Here is a 20,958-nt window from a genome sequence, read left to right on the forward strand (position 1 = left end):
TCGCGCAGCCTGGCTTCTCTTCTTTCTTCTTCTTTGAGGAAAAGAACCTGTGATGATGTCACTGCGCTCATCACATGGTCCGTCACATGATCCATCACCATTGTGATGGATCATGTGATGAACCATGTGATGAGCGCAGTGACGTAATCAAAAGGTCCTATTCCTACTGCACAGCAAAGATGAAGACAGAAGAGAAGCCAGGCTGCGTGAACAAGTGGATTAAGGAGAGTTAAAAATTATTATTTTTTTAACCCCTCCAGCCCTATTGTACTATGCATTCTGTATTAATTCAGTAATAAGAGTGACCCCCAGCCTGCTGGAACCCTGGACCTGTGCTAGATTACCCTGTTGCTTACTAGACCCTCATAGGCCCAACGCATTTCGCCGGGTCCAATAGGGTCAGAATAAAAGTTAAGTTTTATATTATTTAGTATAAGGAGGTCCCAGACTACTGTATTAAATATTTACCACTCCCTGGTTCAAACTGACAACATATATCATTAGTCAGATGTGTATTATGAAGAATAATTTTTGTCGAAATTCACATTAAAAGTATGTTAAGTAGATTAAGTATGTTAAATAGAATTTATACCTGTGGGGAAAGAATGTCTTGGAAAGATTTAGTGTAGTAAGGTGCTGCAAGCAACCACGCAGTAGAGCGCCACATACCTGAGGGAAGAACAGCAGTAGTCATTACAATGTAGTCCATAAATCAATGCAATACATAAAACACTTTTTTTGCTTTATTTTTGGCTACAGTTACACGTATTATCAGTATATTGCTGTACATGCCAGCCGTGGGCACGAACCTTGCTAACAGATTCCATTTAGAAGGCTACGCATACGATACTTTGACACTTAAAGGGACACTGACAGGGCCAATAAGCATATTGAGGTATATATATGGCAGTACAGGTCTTATAATGGGTATTACAATCATCTAAGTATCCCCCCTGTCCACCTTATACATACAGTAAACTTAAGTTTTATAACCTGCTCCAACGGTCTTCAATCTGCCCAAGGGGCGGCGTTTCACCTCTCTTGCGCCCAGCCAGCCTCCCCCAACTGCCGCTTTGAAGCGCCGCCCAGCTCATGAATATTCAGTTTGCTGGGCGGCTTCTGCGGTCCCCGCTCTGAAGCGCTGCGCTTAACAGTGCCCTGCGCATGCGCCGGATCTTGTGAAGTCCGGTACAGTAAGCGCCGCCCAGCTCATCAATATTCACTTTGCTGGGCGGCGCTTACTGTCCCCGACTTCACAAGATCCGGCGCATGCGCAGGGCACTGTTAAGCGCAGCGCTTCAGAGCGGGGACCGCAGAAGCCGCCCAGCAAACTGAATATTCATGAGCTGGGCGGCGCTTCAAAGCGGCAGTTGGGGGAGGCTGGCTGGGCGCAAGAGAGGTGAAACGCCGCCCCTTGGGCAGATTGAAGACCGTTGGAGCAGGTTATAAAACTTAAGTTTACTGTATGTATAATGTGGACAGGGGGGATACTTAGATGATTGTAATACCCATTATAAGACCTGTACTGCCATATATATACCTCAATATGCTTATTGGCCCTGTCAGTGTCCCTTTAAGACTTGAAGTCTGAAAGTATTTCTAAGTCAGAAAAATGTATACTGAGTTTAGCACATGATGTGTATTCGTAGTAATGTTGAGTAATTCACGATGCATCACACCACCTGCATACGGGTGGAATACAGACATGTCTGTCTAGAATACGTTCACAAAGTTCTTAACATTTTTTGTTTATCCTGCCAATTAATATCTACAGAAAAAAATAAAAAATAAAACAAAAATCAAGAAATATGTGGACATAACTATAAGGGAGCTGTCGTGTGGCCCAACATTTAAGGGGTCCAGTTGTACTCAGAGGCGAGGTGCCATTACTAATAACTACAGAAAATAGTCATAAACCAATCCTGTTCTGATGAAGCAGGAACCTTGTTACACCCCTAAAGACACACATATATTAAATACAATATGCCTAGCTGAAAATGCCATACAACTATGAAATCTATAAGGTGTCATACTCTATTATATAAGCAATTATAAAGTACATCATTATTACCACATCTGCTGAACACTCAGTGTTCGATAAATCCAAGTACTTTATGGCATTTGGCTGCGCCAAAAAAGTATACAAACACTACAATGAAAAGAAAAAATAAAGAATGTGAACATATACATAGTATGTACAAAGTACAGGTAATAATAAGCTACATTTTCTAAATAAAAGACAAATAAATTATAGGCTTTTACATTTTAAGGCAAAACTATAAGCGAACACAGAGCTAAAATATGATGCATGAATAGAGTACGTATAGTGCAGAGTGGGAACAAGCCCTTAAAGGGTTTCTATCACTTCGTATGACATAATTAGCTCTCAGACTCTAGCGATCTGCTAGTGTCTGCTCTGGCCAACCATCCTACTATAATCACTTGTGGGGCAGCGGTTTTGCTAAAAAACTAACTTTTATAAATATGCTAATGAGCCTCTAGGTGCTATGTGGGCGTCATTAGCACCTAGAGGCTCCGTCTACCTTCATACACAGCCGCCGCCCAGCGCGTCCCTCCAGCCCGCCCATGTCCTCCTCCGTGTGACGCAGCGGACGAGTTCTCGCGCATGCGCCGTGCGCCGCTGTATTCGGAGCATTTGAGATCTCAGCTCGGAGCGGTCAGACATTAAATGCGCATGCGCGGCTTTATTCGGCGCATGCGCATTGAATGTCTGACCGCTCCGAGCTGAGATCTCAAATGCGCCGAATACAGCCGCGCACGGCGCATGCGCGAGAACTCGTCCGCTGCGTCACACGGAGGAGGACATGGGCGGGCTGGAGGGACGCGCTGGGCGGTGGCTGTTTATGAAGGTAGACGGAGCCTCTAGGTGCTAATGACGCCCACATAGCACCTAGAGGCTCATTAGCATATTTATAAAAGTTAGTTTTTTAGCAAAACCGCTGCCCCACAAGTGATTATAGTAGGATGGTTGGCCAGAGCAGACACTAGCAGATCGCTAGAGTCTGAGAGCTAATTATGTCATACCAAGTGATAGAAACCCTTTAAAAATGAAGCGCTACATTTAAAGGCTGGGGACAATTTTTTTTATTATTGCATTGTACTTATTTTGAGCTAAAAATAATATTTCAATTGGTCTTTATTAACAAAATGTCATCTTTTTTTGTACGGAGCCGACACGCTCTACTAGCTGCAGTGGCATGCTAAGGAAGGGGCGGGTCCGCCCCGGGTGCCCGCTGTCCAGGGGTGCCAGAGCCGAGAAGCAATACAGATGGAAGCGCTCATTGCTGGAGTGCAGGGAGCTGCAGTCCTGTCACTCAGCTCCCCATGCTCCCTCTTTCCCACACTGAATGGTGAAGCAAGGAGACTTCGCCCTGCTCCACCATTCAGCCTGCAGGCACAGATCGCACTGCTGACCTGTGTAGGAGGAGCCTGCAGTCCAGGAATCTGCCTAAGCTCATCCCACACAGTGCTGCAAAGCGATCTGTACCTGCAGGGGCGAGAGGGATGTGAGCTTCAGGAACGGGACAAGGTGAGTAGTCACTGTGTTTTTTGTTTTTAACACAGAGGGGGCACAGAGGGCATTACTATTAGAAAGGAGGTACAGCGAGCATTACTACTACAAAGGGGCACAGAGGGCATTACTACTGCAAAGGGGGCACACAGGGCATTACTACTATGAAGGGGGTACAATAGAATTACTGCTATGAAGGGGGCACAATGGGCATTACTACTATGAAGGGTGCACAATGTGCATTACTACTATTAATGGGACACAATGGGCATTACTACTGTGAAGGGGGCACAATGTGCAATCCTACTGTGAAGGGGGCACAATGTGCAATCCTACTGTGAAGGGGGCACAATGTGCAATCCTACTGTGAAGTGGGCACAATGTGCAATCCTACTGTGAAGTGGGCACAATGTGCAATCCTACTGTGAAGGGGGCACAATGTGCAATCCTACTGTGAAGGGGGCACAATGGGCATTACTGCTATGAAGGGGCACAATAGAATTACTGCTATGAAGGGGGCACAATGGGCGTTACTACTATGAAGGGGGCATAATGGGCGTTACTACTATGTATGGGACACAATGATCATTACTACTATGAAGAGGGAACAATGGGCATTATTACTATGAAGAGGGCACAATGGACAATTATTACTATGAAGGGGCACAGAGGCCATTACTACTACGAAGGGGGCACAATGGGAATTACTACTACGAAGGGGGCACAATGGGAATTACTACTACGAAGGGGGCACAATAGGCATTACTACTATGAAGGGGGCACATAGGGCATTACTGTTATGGGGCACATAGTGGGCATTATTACTGTGAAGGGAGCACAATGTGCATTACTACTATGAAGGGGCACAGAGGGCATAACAACTGTTATGGGAGCACAGAGACGGCATTACTACTGTGAAAGGGGCACAGAGGGCATAACTACTGTGAGGAGGGCATAACAATTGTGAAGGGGGCACAGATAGAGAGTTACTACTGTGAAAGGGGAACAGAGAGGTCATAACTACTGTGAAGGGGGCACAATAAAACAATGAAGGGATAAGTACTTTAAGGGGGCACAATATCGGTATAACTACTGTGAAAGTTGTACAGTGAGGGCATAAATACTGTGAGGGGGCACAGTGTGAGCATAACTACCCTGAGGGGGCACAACTACCGTGAGGGGGCACATATCTGGACAAAACTACTGTAAACGTTGTATAATGAGGGCAATACTACTGTGAGGGGGTAACATTTTTTTCAAGTATTGGCGGGGGGAGGGTGCCAGAGAAAGGACCTGCCCTGGGTGCCAAAAACCCTAGCATGCCACTGACTAGCCGTCAGTGTATTTTCTGTCTTTGTTATCTAGGGAGCAGACTGACTCCTTATCTCTGCTCTCTGACATTATAAACACTCATTAAACCTGAATCCTTATCTTACGGATAAGAATGTGGCTTAAATAAGTATTTGTGACCTCTTAGTAGTTTAGAGATAAGGGTTATTAGATGACCAAGTGAAAGTACCAATCACACAGTTAGAAAAACAGTTAACCCTTTGTGACAAAATGGCTCAATATTTTTTAATAAAGGCCAAATTAAAATATGATTTTTAGCCAAAAATGAGTGAAATGCAATCAAATGAAAAATTGCCTCAAAAGGTGTACATAGCCTTTAAGGCCTCATGATCCAAAAAATATAGATACTGGCCGTGTATATCCCCCACTTTCCTCGGTCCCCATTATAGAAATGCCTATTCTTTTCTGCAAAATGGACAAGAATAGGACATGTTCTATAACTTGCGAAATGAGTGGACAGATATGGACAGCACACAGATGACATCCATGTGCTGTCCACATTTTTGCAGCCCTAAAGAAATGAATAGGACATGGACCAAAAATACATGCATGAGGCCCAAAACTTACTAAGGCTACTTTCACACTCGCGTTTTGGGCGGATCCGCAAAAACGGATCCGTTACAATACAACCGCATGAATCCGTCATGAACGGATCCGTTTGTATTATCTGTAACCTAGCCAAGACGGATCCGTCATGAACTCCATTGTAAGTCAATGGGAGACAGATCCGTTTTCTATTGTGCCAGATTGTGTCAGAGAAAACGGATCCGTCCCCATTGACTTACGGATCCGTTTGGCCCAGTTTCGTCAAGCGGACAGCAAAACGCTGCAGGCAGCGTTTTGGTGTCCACCTCCAGAGCGGAATGGAGACTGATCGGAGGCAAACTGATGCATTCTAAGCGGATCCTTTTCCATTCAGAATGCATTAGGGCAAAACTGACCCGTTTGGGACTGCTTGTGAGAGCCCATGACGGATCTTACAAACGGAAAGCCAAAACGCGAGTGTGAAAGTAGCCTAAGATCCAAGTAGCACAATTAGCAATATGAACAGCAAATATCTGTATTATGTACATCTATTCATGAACTAAGCTGAAGGGTTTAAACTTTAATGAGCCAATAAGACCACAGCCTGTAAACCACTGAAAACCAATATGTACTAAAAGCCCTAAACAGAGAAATAACAAGATCATCAACATTCGTTTACTAAAGGTTTTCTGTAGCAACACATTGTTCTGAACCGCACACATACTGTATTAAAAATCTATAAAAAAATGTGAAGACTGTAAACTTGTCTCTATAAAAGGCAAATCTCACGCAAAAGGGAAGCAACACTTAAAAAAAAAAATGTTCTAGAACTGTGATAGCTAACCTCCGGCACACCAGTTGTGGTAAAACTACAACTCCCAAGATGCACACTTGCTTTGCTTTTCTCAAAACTCCACAGAAATGAATGGAGCATGCTGGGAGTCGTAGTTTCACCACAGCTGGAGTGTCGGAGATTAGCCTTCACTAGGCCTTCATAAATGCTGTAAACAAACGATAACATCATGGTATGGATGCAAGTATATATTGTAGAAGTGACAAAATGAATGTTTTTTAGATAATCTACAATTTAGATAACAAATCTGATGAGAACATTAGATGTAAAACATGCAAAACAGTGTAAAGCAATGGACTTAAATAATAGAATGTGCCCATAAAACACAAAGTGAGGTACTGTACATACTGAAAGATCATCACCACGGAGTATATTCCCTGAGAGATCAAGGTGGGTAAGGGTGGTTCCAATCAACTGGGTTGCACTCAGTGACTGGGACAGGCTATTCACTCCTGGGAATATATGGAGAAAAGATGGCATTTAACACATAGAGGGAAAAGACAGAAACACATAGGTATAAATGTATAGCAGGGTTTAAAGAGGACCTTTCACCGATTCTTACCCTATGAACTAACTATACAGATATGTAGAGCGGCGCCCGGGGATCTCCCTGCACTTACTATTATCCCCGGGCGCCGCTCCGTTCTCCTGCTATGCCCTCCGGTATCTCCGCTCACTAAGTTATAGTAGGCGGAGATACCAGTCCCTAAGTTATGGTAGGCGGAGTCTGCCCTAGCGCTGGCCAATCGCAGCGCAGAGCTCACAGCCTGGGAGGTTATTTTCTCCCAGGCTGTGAGCTCTGCAATGCGATTGGCCAGCGCTAGGGCAGACTCCACCTACCATAACTTAGGGAACGGAGATACCGGAGGGCATAGCAGGAGAACGGAGCGGCGCCCGGGGATAATAGTAAGTGCAGAGAGATCCCCGGGCGCCGCTCCACATGTCTGTATACTTTGTTCATAGGGTAAGAATCGGTGAAAGGTCCTCTTTAACATTTGCACAATACAGTGCAATAGTTTTATGCAGGTGTGGAAAAAATGCTGCAAAGTAAGAATGTTTTCAAAAATAGAGGTGTTAATAGTTTATTTTGATCAATTAACAAAATGCAAAGTGAATAAGGAAAAGCGAAATCTAAATCAAATCAATATTTGATGTGACCACCCTTTGCCTCCAAAACAGCATCAGTTCTTCTAGGTACTCTTGTACACAGTTCTTGAAGGAATTTAACAGGGAGGTTGCTCCAAACACCTTGGAGAACTAAGTACAGATCTTCTGCGGATGTAGGCTTGCTCAAATCACTTTATTTCTTCATGTAATCCAAGACTCAATGATGTTGATATCAGGGCTCTGTGGGGACTGTAACATCACTTCCACATCACTCCTTGTTCTTCTTTATGCTGAAGAAAGTTCTTAAAGGCATTGGCTGTATGATTGGAGTCATTGTCCTGCTGCAGAATAAATTTGGAGCTATATGCCTCCCTGATGGTATTGCATCATGCATAAGTGTCACGGAATGGAGTTGTTGCAGTGACACTGTCTTCGCCGGTGGCAACGTGTTGTTGTATTGCATGCGTGTGTGTTTTCCCTTTAAGGCTGTTTTCCTGCCCTCCTGGTGTGCACGGGGTTAAGGTGTGAGCTTGGTGGAGCTGGGTGTGGTCTCTTGTCTCTTTATATATCCTTGCTGTGAGACTGAGTTACTTACCTGCCGTTCCTCTTGGCTTCCTCTCCTTGCGGTTAGGCCTGCAGAGACTCCTGCTCTTCCGTGTCTTAGAAGAGCAGGTCGTCTCTGGCCCTGACCTTACTCTTCCAGGGATCGCTAGGGTCAGTAGGGCGCAGGTTACGGAGTATGAGCCCCCCTACCAATGAGGCTGGCTCATACAGTTAGGAGGTCAGGGATAGGACGAGGGATGTGCTAGGAGGTGTCCCGCTCCCTTATCCATGGTTTCTGGCCTGGTGGCATCCTATTTATCATTGACACTGTACGGTGGGGGGTTTCCCCCACTCCCCACCATGACAATAAGTATCTGGCTGTATTTCTCAGCATTGAGGACCTCATTAATCCTGACTGGCTGCAATTTAATTCTGCAGCAGGATAACAACTCTAAAAATACAGCTACAGTTATTAAGAACCATCTTAAGCTTTATGAAAAACAATTAGTCCAGGAAGTGACAATATGGCTCCTAAAGAGCTCTGATCTCAACATTGAGTCGGTCTGTTATTACATGAACAGACTGATGGATCTGAGCAAGCCTACATTCACAAAATGCGGTTAACTTTCCAAGATGTTTGGAACAATCTCCCTGCCGAGTTCCTTCAAAAACTGTGGTGGTCACACCAAATATTGATTTGATTTAGATTTCCCCTTTGTTCACTCACTTTGCAATTTGTTATAAATATATTTATTAGTTGCTTGACTTTCAAAATAGATTCCATGCAGAACCTTGTTGCTACAATGCCACAACGCACTAAATTGCTCCTTCTAAATTGCCAATAGGGCCTGCTTTTCAGCTCCTTTAGGCCTCATGCACACAACAGTATTTTTTCACGGTCCGCAAAACGGGGTTCCGTTGTGATCCGTTTCCGTTTTTTTTTCCGTGTGTCTTCCTTGATTTTTGGAGGATCACCAGACATGAAAAGTGAAAAAAAAAATCTAAGTCAAGTATGCCTTGAAAATGATAGGGAAAAAAAACGGACACGGATCACGGACGCGGATGACAATCTTGTGTGCCTCCGTGTTTTTTCACGGACCCATTGACTTGAATGGGTCCGGGAACCGTTGTCAGTGAAAAAAATAGGACAGGTCATATTTTTTGGACGGACTGGAAACACGGATCACGGACGTGGATGACAAACGGTGCATTTTCCGATTTTTCAACGGACCCATTGAAAGTCAATGGGTCCGCAGAAAATCACGGAAAACGGAACAACGGACACGGAACCCAACAACGGTCGTGTGCATGAGGCCTAAAAGTCAGCTCATTTTGTTTCTTAAAAGGCATGGCTGCTATAAGTACAGTAGGTTAATATTCAGAGTTGTAAAGTAGCTTTAAGCTCCAGAAAAACCTCAGACCCCTGGCTCAGTTATTCACCCATGTAGCAGAAGTATCCTTCAGTCTACTTAGGCACCAGGGCCATACTGTGTCTTTAATCTCTGGCCACCTCCATAGCCACAACACTAATAGCCTGTGTCTACAGGTATCCCTGAAGAAAGAGGAGCTGTGGGAATGAAAGAGGCTTCAGATAAATCTTAAGGTGTGGCCTACTTGCTGAGCAGAGTCTAAGACACCAGAGAGATGTTTATCTACAGGCTCCTAAAATAAATCTGTACATCCGGTTACACCACTGTATATAAAATGCCATTTATTTCTGTTAAATGCCAGAAAGGACTCGAAAAGGCTTTGAACGAAGCATACAAGGCAAGCTATTTTCCATTATTAGACAGCAAAGAATTTTTGGCGATCAAGAGTACAGCAAAATACAGCTAGGTCCCAAGTTGGACAACAGAATGGAGCTAAACCGCTGTTTGCTACAATGGAGAATAACAGAGTATATGAGATGAGACCAAAAATGAATCACTCTGAGAAATAAATTTATTTTAGTATAAAGTAATACAGGAGAATACAAAATTAAATTACATTATTACAGTATTTGAAGGTGGGTATGTATTTTGAAATAATTTTGCTCTCTTCCAACTGATCCCCATGGATCATATATCCTATAGGTGATCGGTATAAGCGGTTATGATGAGACAACCTCTTTAAAGCGAACCTGTCACCATGATTTTGCGCATAGAGCTGGGGACATGGGCTGCTCGATGGCCACTAGCACATCTGCAATACCCAGTCCCCACAGCTCTCTGCGCTTTTATTGAGTTAAAAAAACGTTTTGATCCATATGCAAATTACCTGATATGAGTCCTGTAGCTGGAGATGAGTCAAGCGGAAAGGAGCCCAGCACCGCCCCGCGTCCTCCGAATCTCCTCCTTGACGGCTGACGTCACAGAGCTGGAGCGCCGAAATCTCGCGATGCGCGAGCTAGTGCATGCGCAGTGTCGGCATCATGTTCATTCCCTGTGCTGGCATCAGCACAGGGAACGAACTACGCATGCGCTAGCTCGCGCATCGCGAGATTTCGGCGCTCCAGCTCTGTGACGTCAGCCGGCAAGGAGGAGATTCGGAGGAGGCGGGGCGGTGCTGGGCTCCTTTCCGCTCGACTCATCTCCGGCTACAGGACTCATATCAGGTAATTTGCATATCACTCAAAACGTTTTTTTAACACAATAAAAGCGCAGAGAGCTGTGGGACCTGGGTACTGCAGATGTGCTAGTGGCCATCTAGCAGCCCATGTCCCCAGCTCTATGCGCAAAATCATGGTGACAGGTTTGCTTTAATCTTTCAGTACCCCTCAGCACAAATGACCCTGCAAACACAATTAAGTCTATAATGATAGTAAATGCATCCAGCAGGTTACAGAAATGACATCAAACTCAATGCATACCTTTAGGTGAAATTGAGGCTTTCGATAAATTTAAATGCATAAGTCCCTTAGGTAGTTTGGCAAACTGTGTACTTAAAAAAGACACACCTGTAAGAAAAAATAAATAAATGATGTAAATATACATGTACATAAATGCATATATGGAAGACATATTGTAGGAGGGATTTTTCTGGTTAGGAATTCCCTGCTATAAGACAGATTGCAGATCTGCTACCCAGAGCAGCTCAGGTTTTGGTGACTCAGCATGGCCATGGTTGCCATTTCATCCTTGAAGGAGATATCCTGGCTGAGCACATCTTCAGTAGTCTGATTTCTGCAGCCAGTAGGTTGTCAGGGAGGCTGTAGTCTGAAAGGTGACTGTCTGCTTCAGATAACCCTTTGGTGGGAGACCCTGAACTCATTGATGACACCACATCCTCCCTTTATGCTTTCCCCAATCACTTGAGGGACATTGCGTGGGGGGAGATTAGTGACTCTTTGAAGCCTTCAATAATCTGACAACCCAAATAAGCCTCCAGTAAGTGGTGATTCAAAGAGGACTAGCTTTACGACTGAACTGTAAACATAATACTATTACTTTTATGCCATATGGCTTACATATTTTGAAGGAACAGTGACCTTCCCAAGATATCAGTAAAGTTCTGTTTCAGCTGCTGGAAAAATGGGTTTTTCAATTTAGCTGAATTCGGTTTGGAAAATGAAATATCAGCAGGATGATGACAGCAATTTGTCAGAGCCTGGTCACAAAGCTCTACATCTCTAGAGTGAAATGAATACATGAATATAAGGAGGACTGATAAAGGAGGAGCCATTGTAATATTCGATCTTTCCATCTATAAGCACGGGAGTCAGAAAGAAAATGCAGGCAATACTATAATTCTGATTCACCTCTTCTATTAAACTCAACTATGAAGTTTAAGAAGTGTCCGATGGCTATGTCTGAAAAAATGTAGAAAATTTGGAGAGTTGTAATGAACACTTCAAGCAGAACTGTGTTCCACCGAGAGCAGGGTCTCGGGGGACAGTAGATGCACAGCGATTCCCTCTTTTGATGTTTCCTGACTCCCTATGTTATTCAGCAGTGTCCCCTCAGGCCTTGCACTAGGCAATCCCTGGGGGTTCCTTTAAGCAAGTGTTTCAATAAAACATTCCAAGTCTGAAGCCACCATACGTTTCCCATGTGTGGTCACTAAAGAAGAAAAGTAGTATTACATGCCAGCTATTAACATGCATGTGTGATGATATGTCATCATCTGGAAATGTGTCTTAAATGTGTATTAAAACTATCAAAACCAGGTAAAGATGCCTCTCTGCCAAACTCCAACAGCCCGATACCCAAGGATCTCAAAATACTGTCTAGGATAATGGTAGAGCGATTATCTGTATATCCTCTGGGAATTATTAGGAAGCATGCAGTAGGTATTATCAAAGGTTGGACATGATCAAAAATAAGTAGGATCCAAATAAATTTCTACTACTCACAACTGATGCAGAGAAGACATTTGGTAAGTTGCCAACACTAGCGTTATTCTTTTCCGGTATTGAAATCCGGTAAAGGCTCTCAATACCGGAAAAAAACGCATCAGTTTTGTCCTAATGCATACTGAATGGAAAGCAATCCGTTCAGTATGCATCAGGATGTCTTCCGTTCCTTGTACGGTATTTGACCGGACACAATACCGCAGCTTCCTGCGATATTTTTTCCGGGCAAAATCCCGGAACACTACCGCACTTGCCGGATCCGGCATTAATTTCCATAGAGATGTATTCATGCCGGATCTGGTACTAAGTGTTCCGGAAATTGCTGCGTTGCCGGATCTGGTTTTCCAGTCTGCGCATGCGCCTGGACATGGGAGGAGCTATTTTTTCTTTTGATCTTTGAAAAAATTGTAATACTAGATCCGTTATTTCGGATGACACCGGATGAGACGGATCCGGTATATCACCGGATTCATCTAACGCATCCGTAAAAAACATATTTCCGTTTGCATACGGTTTGCTGGATCCGACAGGCAGTTCCGTTGCCGGAACTGCCTGCCGGATCCGAATAACGTTAGTGTGAAAGTACCCTTACACTACGTCTGTTTTTTGCTAATAGTTTTAGAATTGTGTAAGAGGAATATTTGATGACCCAAAAGCCCACATGTATACCCCTTAGTTTAGTACAGAAAAGCAGATAAGACATCCACTATACCCCATCCTTTGCAATTTAGCCAGTAGCATGTTATATAGAGTAATCAAAATCATACAAAGGCATCAAGATAAAATGAGAATAAATTTTAGCATCTTTTGCCAATGCTACTCTTTGGAAGAGCGGATAGAGGATATCTCAGGATTTAAAATCAAATCCTAAAGCCAACCCATTCTTTCATGAGTACGGACAAAAAAAAACTCATTTCGGTGGCAATGTCATAAGTCCATATTACATGTCCCAAATATGACAAAGAAGAAATACTGTACATTTATATAACTGATTGAGGGTGTGCAAATGCTATTATCAGATATTATGGGGAAATGTACTAACAGTAATTAAAAAATTGGAATCTAAACATTGCATGGGACCCTACAATACTATGAGTTTATTATCTGCCTTCTGAACTATCAGGGAAATCATAAAATTGATAGAAGGACACCATTGAATACTTTTGGCAATAAGAAGCAGGCCTAGGCTACTTTCACACTTGCGGCAGAGTGATCCAGCAAGCAAATCCATCGCCGGAACTGGCAATCTGCATGCAAACGGACAGCATTTGTAGGCGTATCTGGATGCGGATCCGTCTTACAAATGCATTGCAAGAACGGATACGTTATATATATTTTTTCACATTTTTACCGGTCTGCGCATGGAAGGACGGATCCGGCATTGAGGTATTTCTAATGCACTAATACATTTCAATGCAAATAATGCCGGCATTCCAGCAACTGATCCGGAATTTTGGACAGAGATAATACCGCAGCATGCTGCAGTATTTCCTCTGTCCAAAACGCCGTTCAGTGACTGAACTATAGACATCCTGAATTTTTTTTTTTACATAACAATGTGATTTAAATAATAGGTAGTTTTCTGGTGACACAATCCCTTTAAAACTATCCCATTCTCTAGGTATTTTTTTTATGCGCCGTATAAAAGAAAAAAACTCACCTGCAATTACATTAAATTATACAGTAATACTGCAGAACAGGAGAGGGAAAATGTAAATGTTGAAAGCCCCAATTTTGATTGAAAGGGTGCAATTTTCTATTGCAGTTAAACTTTGAAATCCACCACCACTAATTAATTTCATTGACATGGAAACTTTTCTTGAATTAGTTTATTAGAAGATAAATTATCCCAGTTAGGGATCGACCGATTATCAGAAGTACCGATATTCAGGATTTTGTACATTATCGGTATAGGCATCTAACCTTGCCGGTATGCGTATAAAGCGAATACTAGTGAGCGGGGAAGAAGCGCATCAAGTGCCTCCAATACTCACCCTCCCTGGTCTTCTTTGATGGGGCCCGCGCTGCACTGTCCTGAGCCCGCACAGCGTCAGAACGTAGTGCGCACACTATGTCCTGACGCTGCACGTTGTCAGGTGACAGTGCAGCGCGGGCCGGAGAAGACAGGGGAGCGAGACGCCGGACCCAGAGATGAAGAGGAGCCGCGGAGCCGGAGAAGTGAGGAGTTTTTTATTTTATTCATATGAGGTCTGATAGGGGTTAATAAAGGTCTGATCTGAGGTCTGATAGGGGTTAATAAAGGTCTGTTCTGAGGTCTGATAGGGGTTAATAAAGGTCTGTTCTGAGGTCTGATAGGGGTTAATAAAGTCAGTGAGGAGGGGGGGATGGTGTGGAAATTGGCATTTGAAACTAGTATATTATAAATGTAAATTATAAATTGACTACCAACTAAGGGCTTTATTAATTTATAATTTACATTTATAATATACTAGTACCAAATGCAAATTTCCACCACCTCAGTGACAACCAACTAATATAATATATATTATAAGATATAAAATATCGGTATAAATTATTGGCCTGAAAATTCACAGATTATCGGTATCGGCTCTAAAAAATCAATATCGGTCGATCCCTAATCTCAATATCCTCTTTCAAACTTCATAATGCTTTTTTTCATGAGCAAGTGAAATGTAACCCATTCCATTATGCCTCTCTTCAGTGTTAGCGCTTTCTAATAAGTACTAAGGACAAGACAATATTACAGTATAAGGAGGCATTCACATGACCGTATCCATTTTGCAGTCCACAAAATACGGATTCGGTCTACATTGATAAAATGCCTATTCTTGTCCGCAAAACGGGACAGTATAGAGAGGACATCTGTGTGCTCTCCGCATGTTTGGCAGACCCACAGAAATGAATGGAAATCCAACCGGTTTCCGCCATGACACAGCACAAGCACCATTTTTTGTCTGGCAGAATCCCAACACTTATGCCAGAAACCATCTGGATCCCATAATAGTCAATGGGGTCTGGTGGTGCACCAGCCCTATTCGGCTATGCAGGATATGATGAATTTCAGCAGGCTGTCTTCAACAGGAGTGGTGATGTCTGACCTTTGGAGGTCCCACTGCTGGGATCCCCTGGATAAGTAGAATCAGGGTTCTGAGACCCTGCATGACCTAAGTGAGAAGGAGTTTGGTTCAGTGTGGTTGAGCAATGTCTATGGGGCTGATGGAAACAGCCGAGAGCTGCATTCCATTGTCAATTCCACAGACCCGGAATGGAGTGGCACTGCCCCCAGTGATCAGATACTTCTCATCTATCCTGTAAACAGGTGCTAAATGCCCATTGTGGGAAATCCATTTGACTACGGAGCCCTTATATTATTACAAATATACATATCATTACAATGACATAACATAGTTACTCCTGTATTGAAAAGCTAGGGGAATTAGGGCAAATCCCTTCAGTGTTCATGAAAATGTTGTAAAAAATCTCAATTACAGTACCTCTGTCCTCAATTGGGTTGCTTGCAAGGTTTATCGTGTGAAGTCCTGAGTTTGGATTGTATGCAAGAGCAGTGGACAACTTCTGTGCAAAATCACTAGAAAGAAAATAGAAGAAAAAGATAGAACCAATATACAGTATATGTTAAAATGTTGCAGCAACATGTTATCATGTCTCTGTACAATGAAAAAGCATCCCCTTATGTCATAGAACAGTGAAGCACTGGACCTCCAGAAGAGAAATGATCCCATAGTTTAGGACACAAAATTGTGTTTTTATTAGGGTTGACGAGACATCTTTTCGTGCATGGATGGCTTAATTGTACTAAAAATGCCCTCAGCTTAAAAAGCAAGACCAGAAATCTATTATCTAGGAAAACCACAAACAATTTTAACTCTTGAATCACTTTCAATCGTGAAAATATTAAATCTCCTTCTAAAACAATGTATGGCGAGCATTATTTATTAATAAAACAGGTACCTTCTTAATTTGGAGTACTTTAGGCAAAGTAAAAATAATTCACATTTAGACACAAATTAATCTATAATAATTTACAATAATTTTTACACAAATACACATGCCTGTAATATTTAATATATTAATACTGTTTTATCATCTTGATTGATCTAAATGACACAAAAAGTTGTTCTACTATTTGCCATAAAACACATTCTACATTTTTGTCCACTTCATTTAACCAATGACGAAAACATTCAGATTTAAAGCGGTTATCCCATGAATAATATAAAAAAAAAAAAAAATCGGACATCATACTGTACAGGACACTCACTTTCTAAGGCTACTTTCACACAAGTGGCAGCCTTCTCCAAGAGGCTATTCCGGCGGGTGAACAGCCTGCCGGATCCATGCTGCTGCTAGTGCACGCGGGCCGGAGTTCCAGCGGCAGCATGGCTAACATGCCGAGAGGCGGCCGGAATAAAACTACGACATCTACGACGGCACGCGTGCACTAGCGGCAATGCGGATCCGGCAGGCTGTTCATCCTCCGGAACAGCCTGCCGGAGAAGGCTGCCACTAGTGTGAAAGTAATTAAAAGCTAGAACCAGCCCTGTACCTCACATGGATCCAGAGACATCCCCATTCATTGCTCTGCTAGATTTATATTGAGCTGGCAGCCCAAGGGGAGTGTCTTTTCTGCTGCAGCTCAGGGGGCGTGTCCATGCTCTCCCTATCACAGCTCAGGAGGCAGTTGAAGGATGAAACTGAGCATGTGCGGCCTTCTCAGTGAGCAGGTCACAGAAATAATAAATTAAGAGGCGCTATACAGATACATTTTATTGAAATACTCAGTAGCTATACAAAATTTGTAATTACATGCAATTACAAAAGTATTACAAAAGTATTCGGATCCGGGTTCTGGTTTGAAAACTGTAGAATATTTTTCGTGGGACAACCCCTTTAACTAGTCAGTTTTTCATTGCCTACAGGGCCACTTGCTTGTATTACTTTAGTGACCATTCTACATACTTACATTCTCAGCCCTGCGTTTTCCAAAACCAGTTCTTCCAATCGACTTGACCTGCTCACTACTCGCAAGATTTGATCACAGACATCAGCGGACTGAAATATAAAAAAAAAAAATAATAATATTTTTATTATTACATTATTTACAACGACTTAGTAGTAAGTAACGTTTGGAGTATGTACAGGTCTGTAATTATTTCTCCGTTCTCTTCAAAACTGTTCAAGTTCTGCCATGTTACATATGGACCACTCAATAATAGTACATTGCACTGTAAGAATTTATCTTCATATTAAAATAAGCCTGCTTGGGACCCTCAGATCATGCTGCGGTTGTGGCACGTTTTGATACTCCCGGGATTGCATCTAGAGGGGGGAAGATGAGAATACATCCCTTTTGGCTCTCTTTATTGACAAAAAATGATAGAATTCCCGATCAGTTGAGAGTATTCTTGGATGTGCAGGGAGATGAAACGGAGGAATTGCTATTGTGGGACACCCTGAAGGCCTTCCTGAGGGGATGTCTGAAGTCCTCAATATCCTATGTAAAAAAGGACACGTCCCGCCAGGAATTAGAGTTGCATAATAAATGTAGGGAGGCGGAAGTATCTTTTTGTTCTGACCCCACAGAAAGGAATAGGATAGAGTGGATGACTAGAGGTAGGGCGTATATGATGCATCTTAAGGAGAAAAGTGAACGCAAAATGTTCTTCATTAAGCAGCAGTCATTTGAATCTGGTGATAGAGCGGGTAAGCTTTTAGCTCAGATTGCTAGAGCCAACCAGTCCCCCCCCCCGGTACTCCGAATTTTGAACCCAGAGGGACAATTGGTGGAATCCGGACAGAGAATACTTGACGCTTTCAAACGGTTTTATCAATCACTGTACAGCACAGCAGCTAACTACACGGAGAGGGAGTTAAGTGACTATATTTCAGAGGTGGAGCACCCTAAGCTTAGCGCGGCGGAAGTGACCCTCCTGGATAAGGATATAACTCTGGAAGAAATCCAGCTAGCCATGCATGACATACCAACTGGGAAAGCACCGGGCCCGGATGGGATCCCGATCGAAGTTTATTCTAGATATAGTGAAATTCTTAGTCCCCAACTCCTTAAGCTGTACTCAGCATCATTCCAGCGTCACCAATTGCCTGAGACCTTATATGATGCTACTATTGTTGTTATATTAAAGCCAGACAAGGATCCAACTATATGCGGTTCTTACAGGCCGATTTCGTTGCTTAATTTAGACTACAAAATTCTAACCAGACTGTTAGCCTCTCGTTTAAATAAAGTAATAACGTCTATAGTACACCAGGATCAGGCAGGGTTCATGCCGGGGAGGACCACCTCTGACAATATCAGGAGAGCTCAGGTTTTTGCTCAGGTAGGAGTAGCGGAGGGGTGTGAATGGGCCATGGCGTCACTGGACACGGCTAAGGCCTTTGATTCTGTGGAGTGGCCTTTCCTGTTGCAGATCCTAAAGGAATTTGGGTTTGGACCAGGGTTCATAAGATGGGTTGAGATACTGTACCAGAGACCTAAGGCAAATATACTAGTAAATGGCACCCTGTCAGATTCCTTTACTCTGCATAGAGGTACCAGACAAGGTTGCCCCCTCCCCCCCCTTTTGTTTGCGGTGGTAATCGAACATTTAGCATTGAGGGTGAGGCAGGATAGGTCCTTCATGGGGATCTCTAGAGGAAATAGAGAGGAGAAGATAGGCTTATATGCAGATGATCTCCTTCTGTTTATGGACGAGCCTGAGCGGACTCTACCCAGAGCAATTGAGGTAATAGGAGAATTTGGCACATACTCGGGCTTGCTCATAAACTGGACGAAGTCAGCTATTATGCCTCTTTGGGATCATGGGTGGCCGGAGAGTATACACAATTTACCGGTAGTGGACCAGTTTAAGTATCTCGGCATTGTGATCACAAGGGACCCTGGCGTGTCTGGGACGGAAAATATAGAACCGATAGAGTCCTTATTTATTGATAAATTTAAAACTTGGAAGGCATTACCGATTTCGGTGATGGGGAGATTGAACCTAGTTAAAATGATTCTGCTCCCCAAGGGCCTGTATCTCCTGTCACATGCATGCGCCCCGGTACCAAAGGCCTTCTTTGACAGGCTGCACTCCCTGGTAACGGCGTTTGTGTCGGGCAAAGCTAGGAGGAAGCTCTCGCAGAAAGTGTTTCAGAGGTCTAAGACGAGGGGGGGAGCGGCTCTACCTGATTTTTTTCTATATTACTTAGCCGGCCAGCTGAAATATGTAGCGGCATGGGTCAAACAGGGAGAACTACCAGGACCGGAATATTGGTTGAGGGAATATCTTAATCTTTCTACTCTGTGGCCTGTCTTGGAGTCCCCAAGCACAGTACCCAGGAGACTACTTCCTGCTCATAGATTGAAACATAGAAACATAGAATGTGTCGGCAGATAAGAACCATTTGGCCCATCTAGTCTGCCCAATATACTGAATACTATGGATAGCCCCCGGCCCTATCTTATATGAAGGATGGCCTTATGCCTATCCCATGCATGCTTAAACCCCTTCACTGTATTTGCAGCTACCACTTCTGCAGGAAGGCTATTCCATGCATCCACTACTCTCTCAGTAAAGTAATACTTCCTGATATTACTTTTAAACCTTTGCCCCTCTAATTTAAAACTGTGTCCTCTTGTGGTAGTTTTTCTTCTTTTAAATATGCTCTCTTCCTTTACCGAGTTGATTCCCTTTATGTATTTAAAAGTTTCTATCATATCCCCTCTGTCTCTTCTTTCTTCCAAGCTATACATATTAAGGTCCTTTAACCTTTCCTGGTAAGTTTTATCCTGCAATCCATGTACTAGTTTAGTAGCTCTTCTCTGAACTCTCTCTAGAGTATCTATATCCTTCTGGAGATATGGCCTAACCATAGATTGGCTAACCAAGTATGGAAAGCAGCCAAATTAAACTCGTATGCTGATTTACCAGATGCAATCCCGCTCTGGGACAATCCCATGTGGCCGCACTTGGAAACATTAGAGGGTGTAGGGATATGGAAGGGATGTGGAGTGCTAACATTAGCAGAGCTGTATGAAGAGGGCGTATTACGAACTTTGCAACAGCTACAGGAGAAATTTGAGATTCCCCACTCTTTGTTTTTTCGGTACCTTCAATTACGGCACGCTCTAAATGATCAGTTTAGAGGGACAGATCGCAGTATTTCTAAATATCCTTTGATAGGGGTGTTAAGATCGCAGGGACCTAAGGGCATTATTTCTATACTGTACACATATTTACTAGGTGATCGCATGATTCTTCAGCCATTGGAAGTAGAAGCGAAATGGAAGGTTAATATTCCAACTCTTGATGCTGAAGAATGGGAGGAGGCTATGTTGGTACCCACTAAGGTTTCCCCGTCGGTAAATAATAAACTAATACAATTATTCATATTGCATAGGAGCTACTTAACCCCCCTCAGGCTGTATAAGATGGGGAGATTGCCTAGCAGCAGATGCCATAGATGTCAAGAAGAGAGCGCTGATTTTTGGCATTTGATGTGGGGATGCAGACATTTACAAGTCTTTTGGAATAAGGTTGTAGAGATTCTGTCCACGATGGTGCCTGTTTCGATAAAAGCCTGCCCAAAAATATGTATCCTAGGGATATTAGAGGAGGAACAGTGGACACATCACCAGAGAATATTCCTAGGGGAAGCCCTCTTCTTAGCTAGGAAGGCTGTAGCATTGAGGTGGATGGCGGAAAGACTCCCCAC

The 20,958-nt window shown here is 43.2% G+C and overlaps 1 protein-coding gene across 1 annotated transcript in view; it reads right to left on the minus strand.

Annotated features, from left to right (window-relative positions):
* CARMIL1 (capping protein regulator and myosin 1 linker 1) overlaps nucleotides 1–20,958 on the minus strand; it is a 361,872-nt gene that overhangs the window by 193,455 nt on the left and 147,459 nt on the right. Inside the window, exons 10-15 of the mRNA XM_040433531.1 lie at nucleotides 17,207–17,295; nucleotides 15,717–15,811; nucleotides 10,759–10,845; nucleotides 6,609–6,712; nucleotides 2,072–2,149; nucleotides 593–669 (exon numbers count right to left, since the gene is read on the minus strand). Of these exons, the coding sequence (XP_040289465.1) occupies nucleotides 593–669; nucleotides 2,072–2,149; nucleotides 6,609–6,712; nucleotides 10,759–10,845; nucleotides 15,717–15,811; nucleotides 17,207–17,295 (530 nt within the window). The remainder of the gene's footprint in view (nucleotides 1–592; nucleotides 670–2,071; nucleotides 2,150–6,608; nucleotides 6,713–10,758; nucleotides 10,846–15,716; nucleotides 15,812–17,206; nucleotides 17,296–20,958) is intronic.

The sequence above is a fragment of the Bufo bufo genome, chromosome 5 (genome assembly GCF_905171765.1).
Source record: "Bufo bufo chromosome 5, aBufBuf1.1, whole genome shotgun sequence".
Lineage (NCBI taxonomy): Eukaryota > Metazoa > Chordata > Amphibia > Anura > Bufonidae > Bufo > Bufo bufo.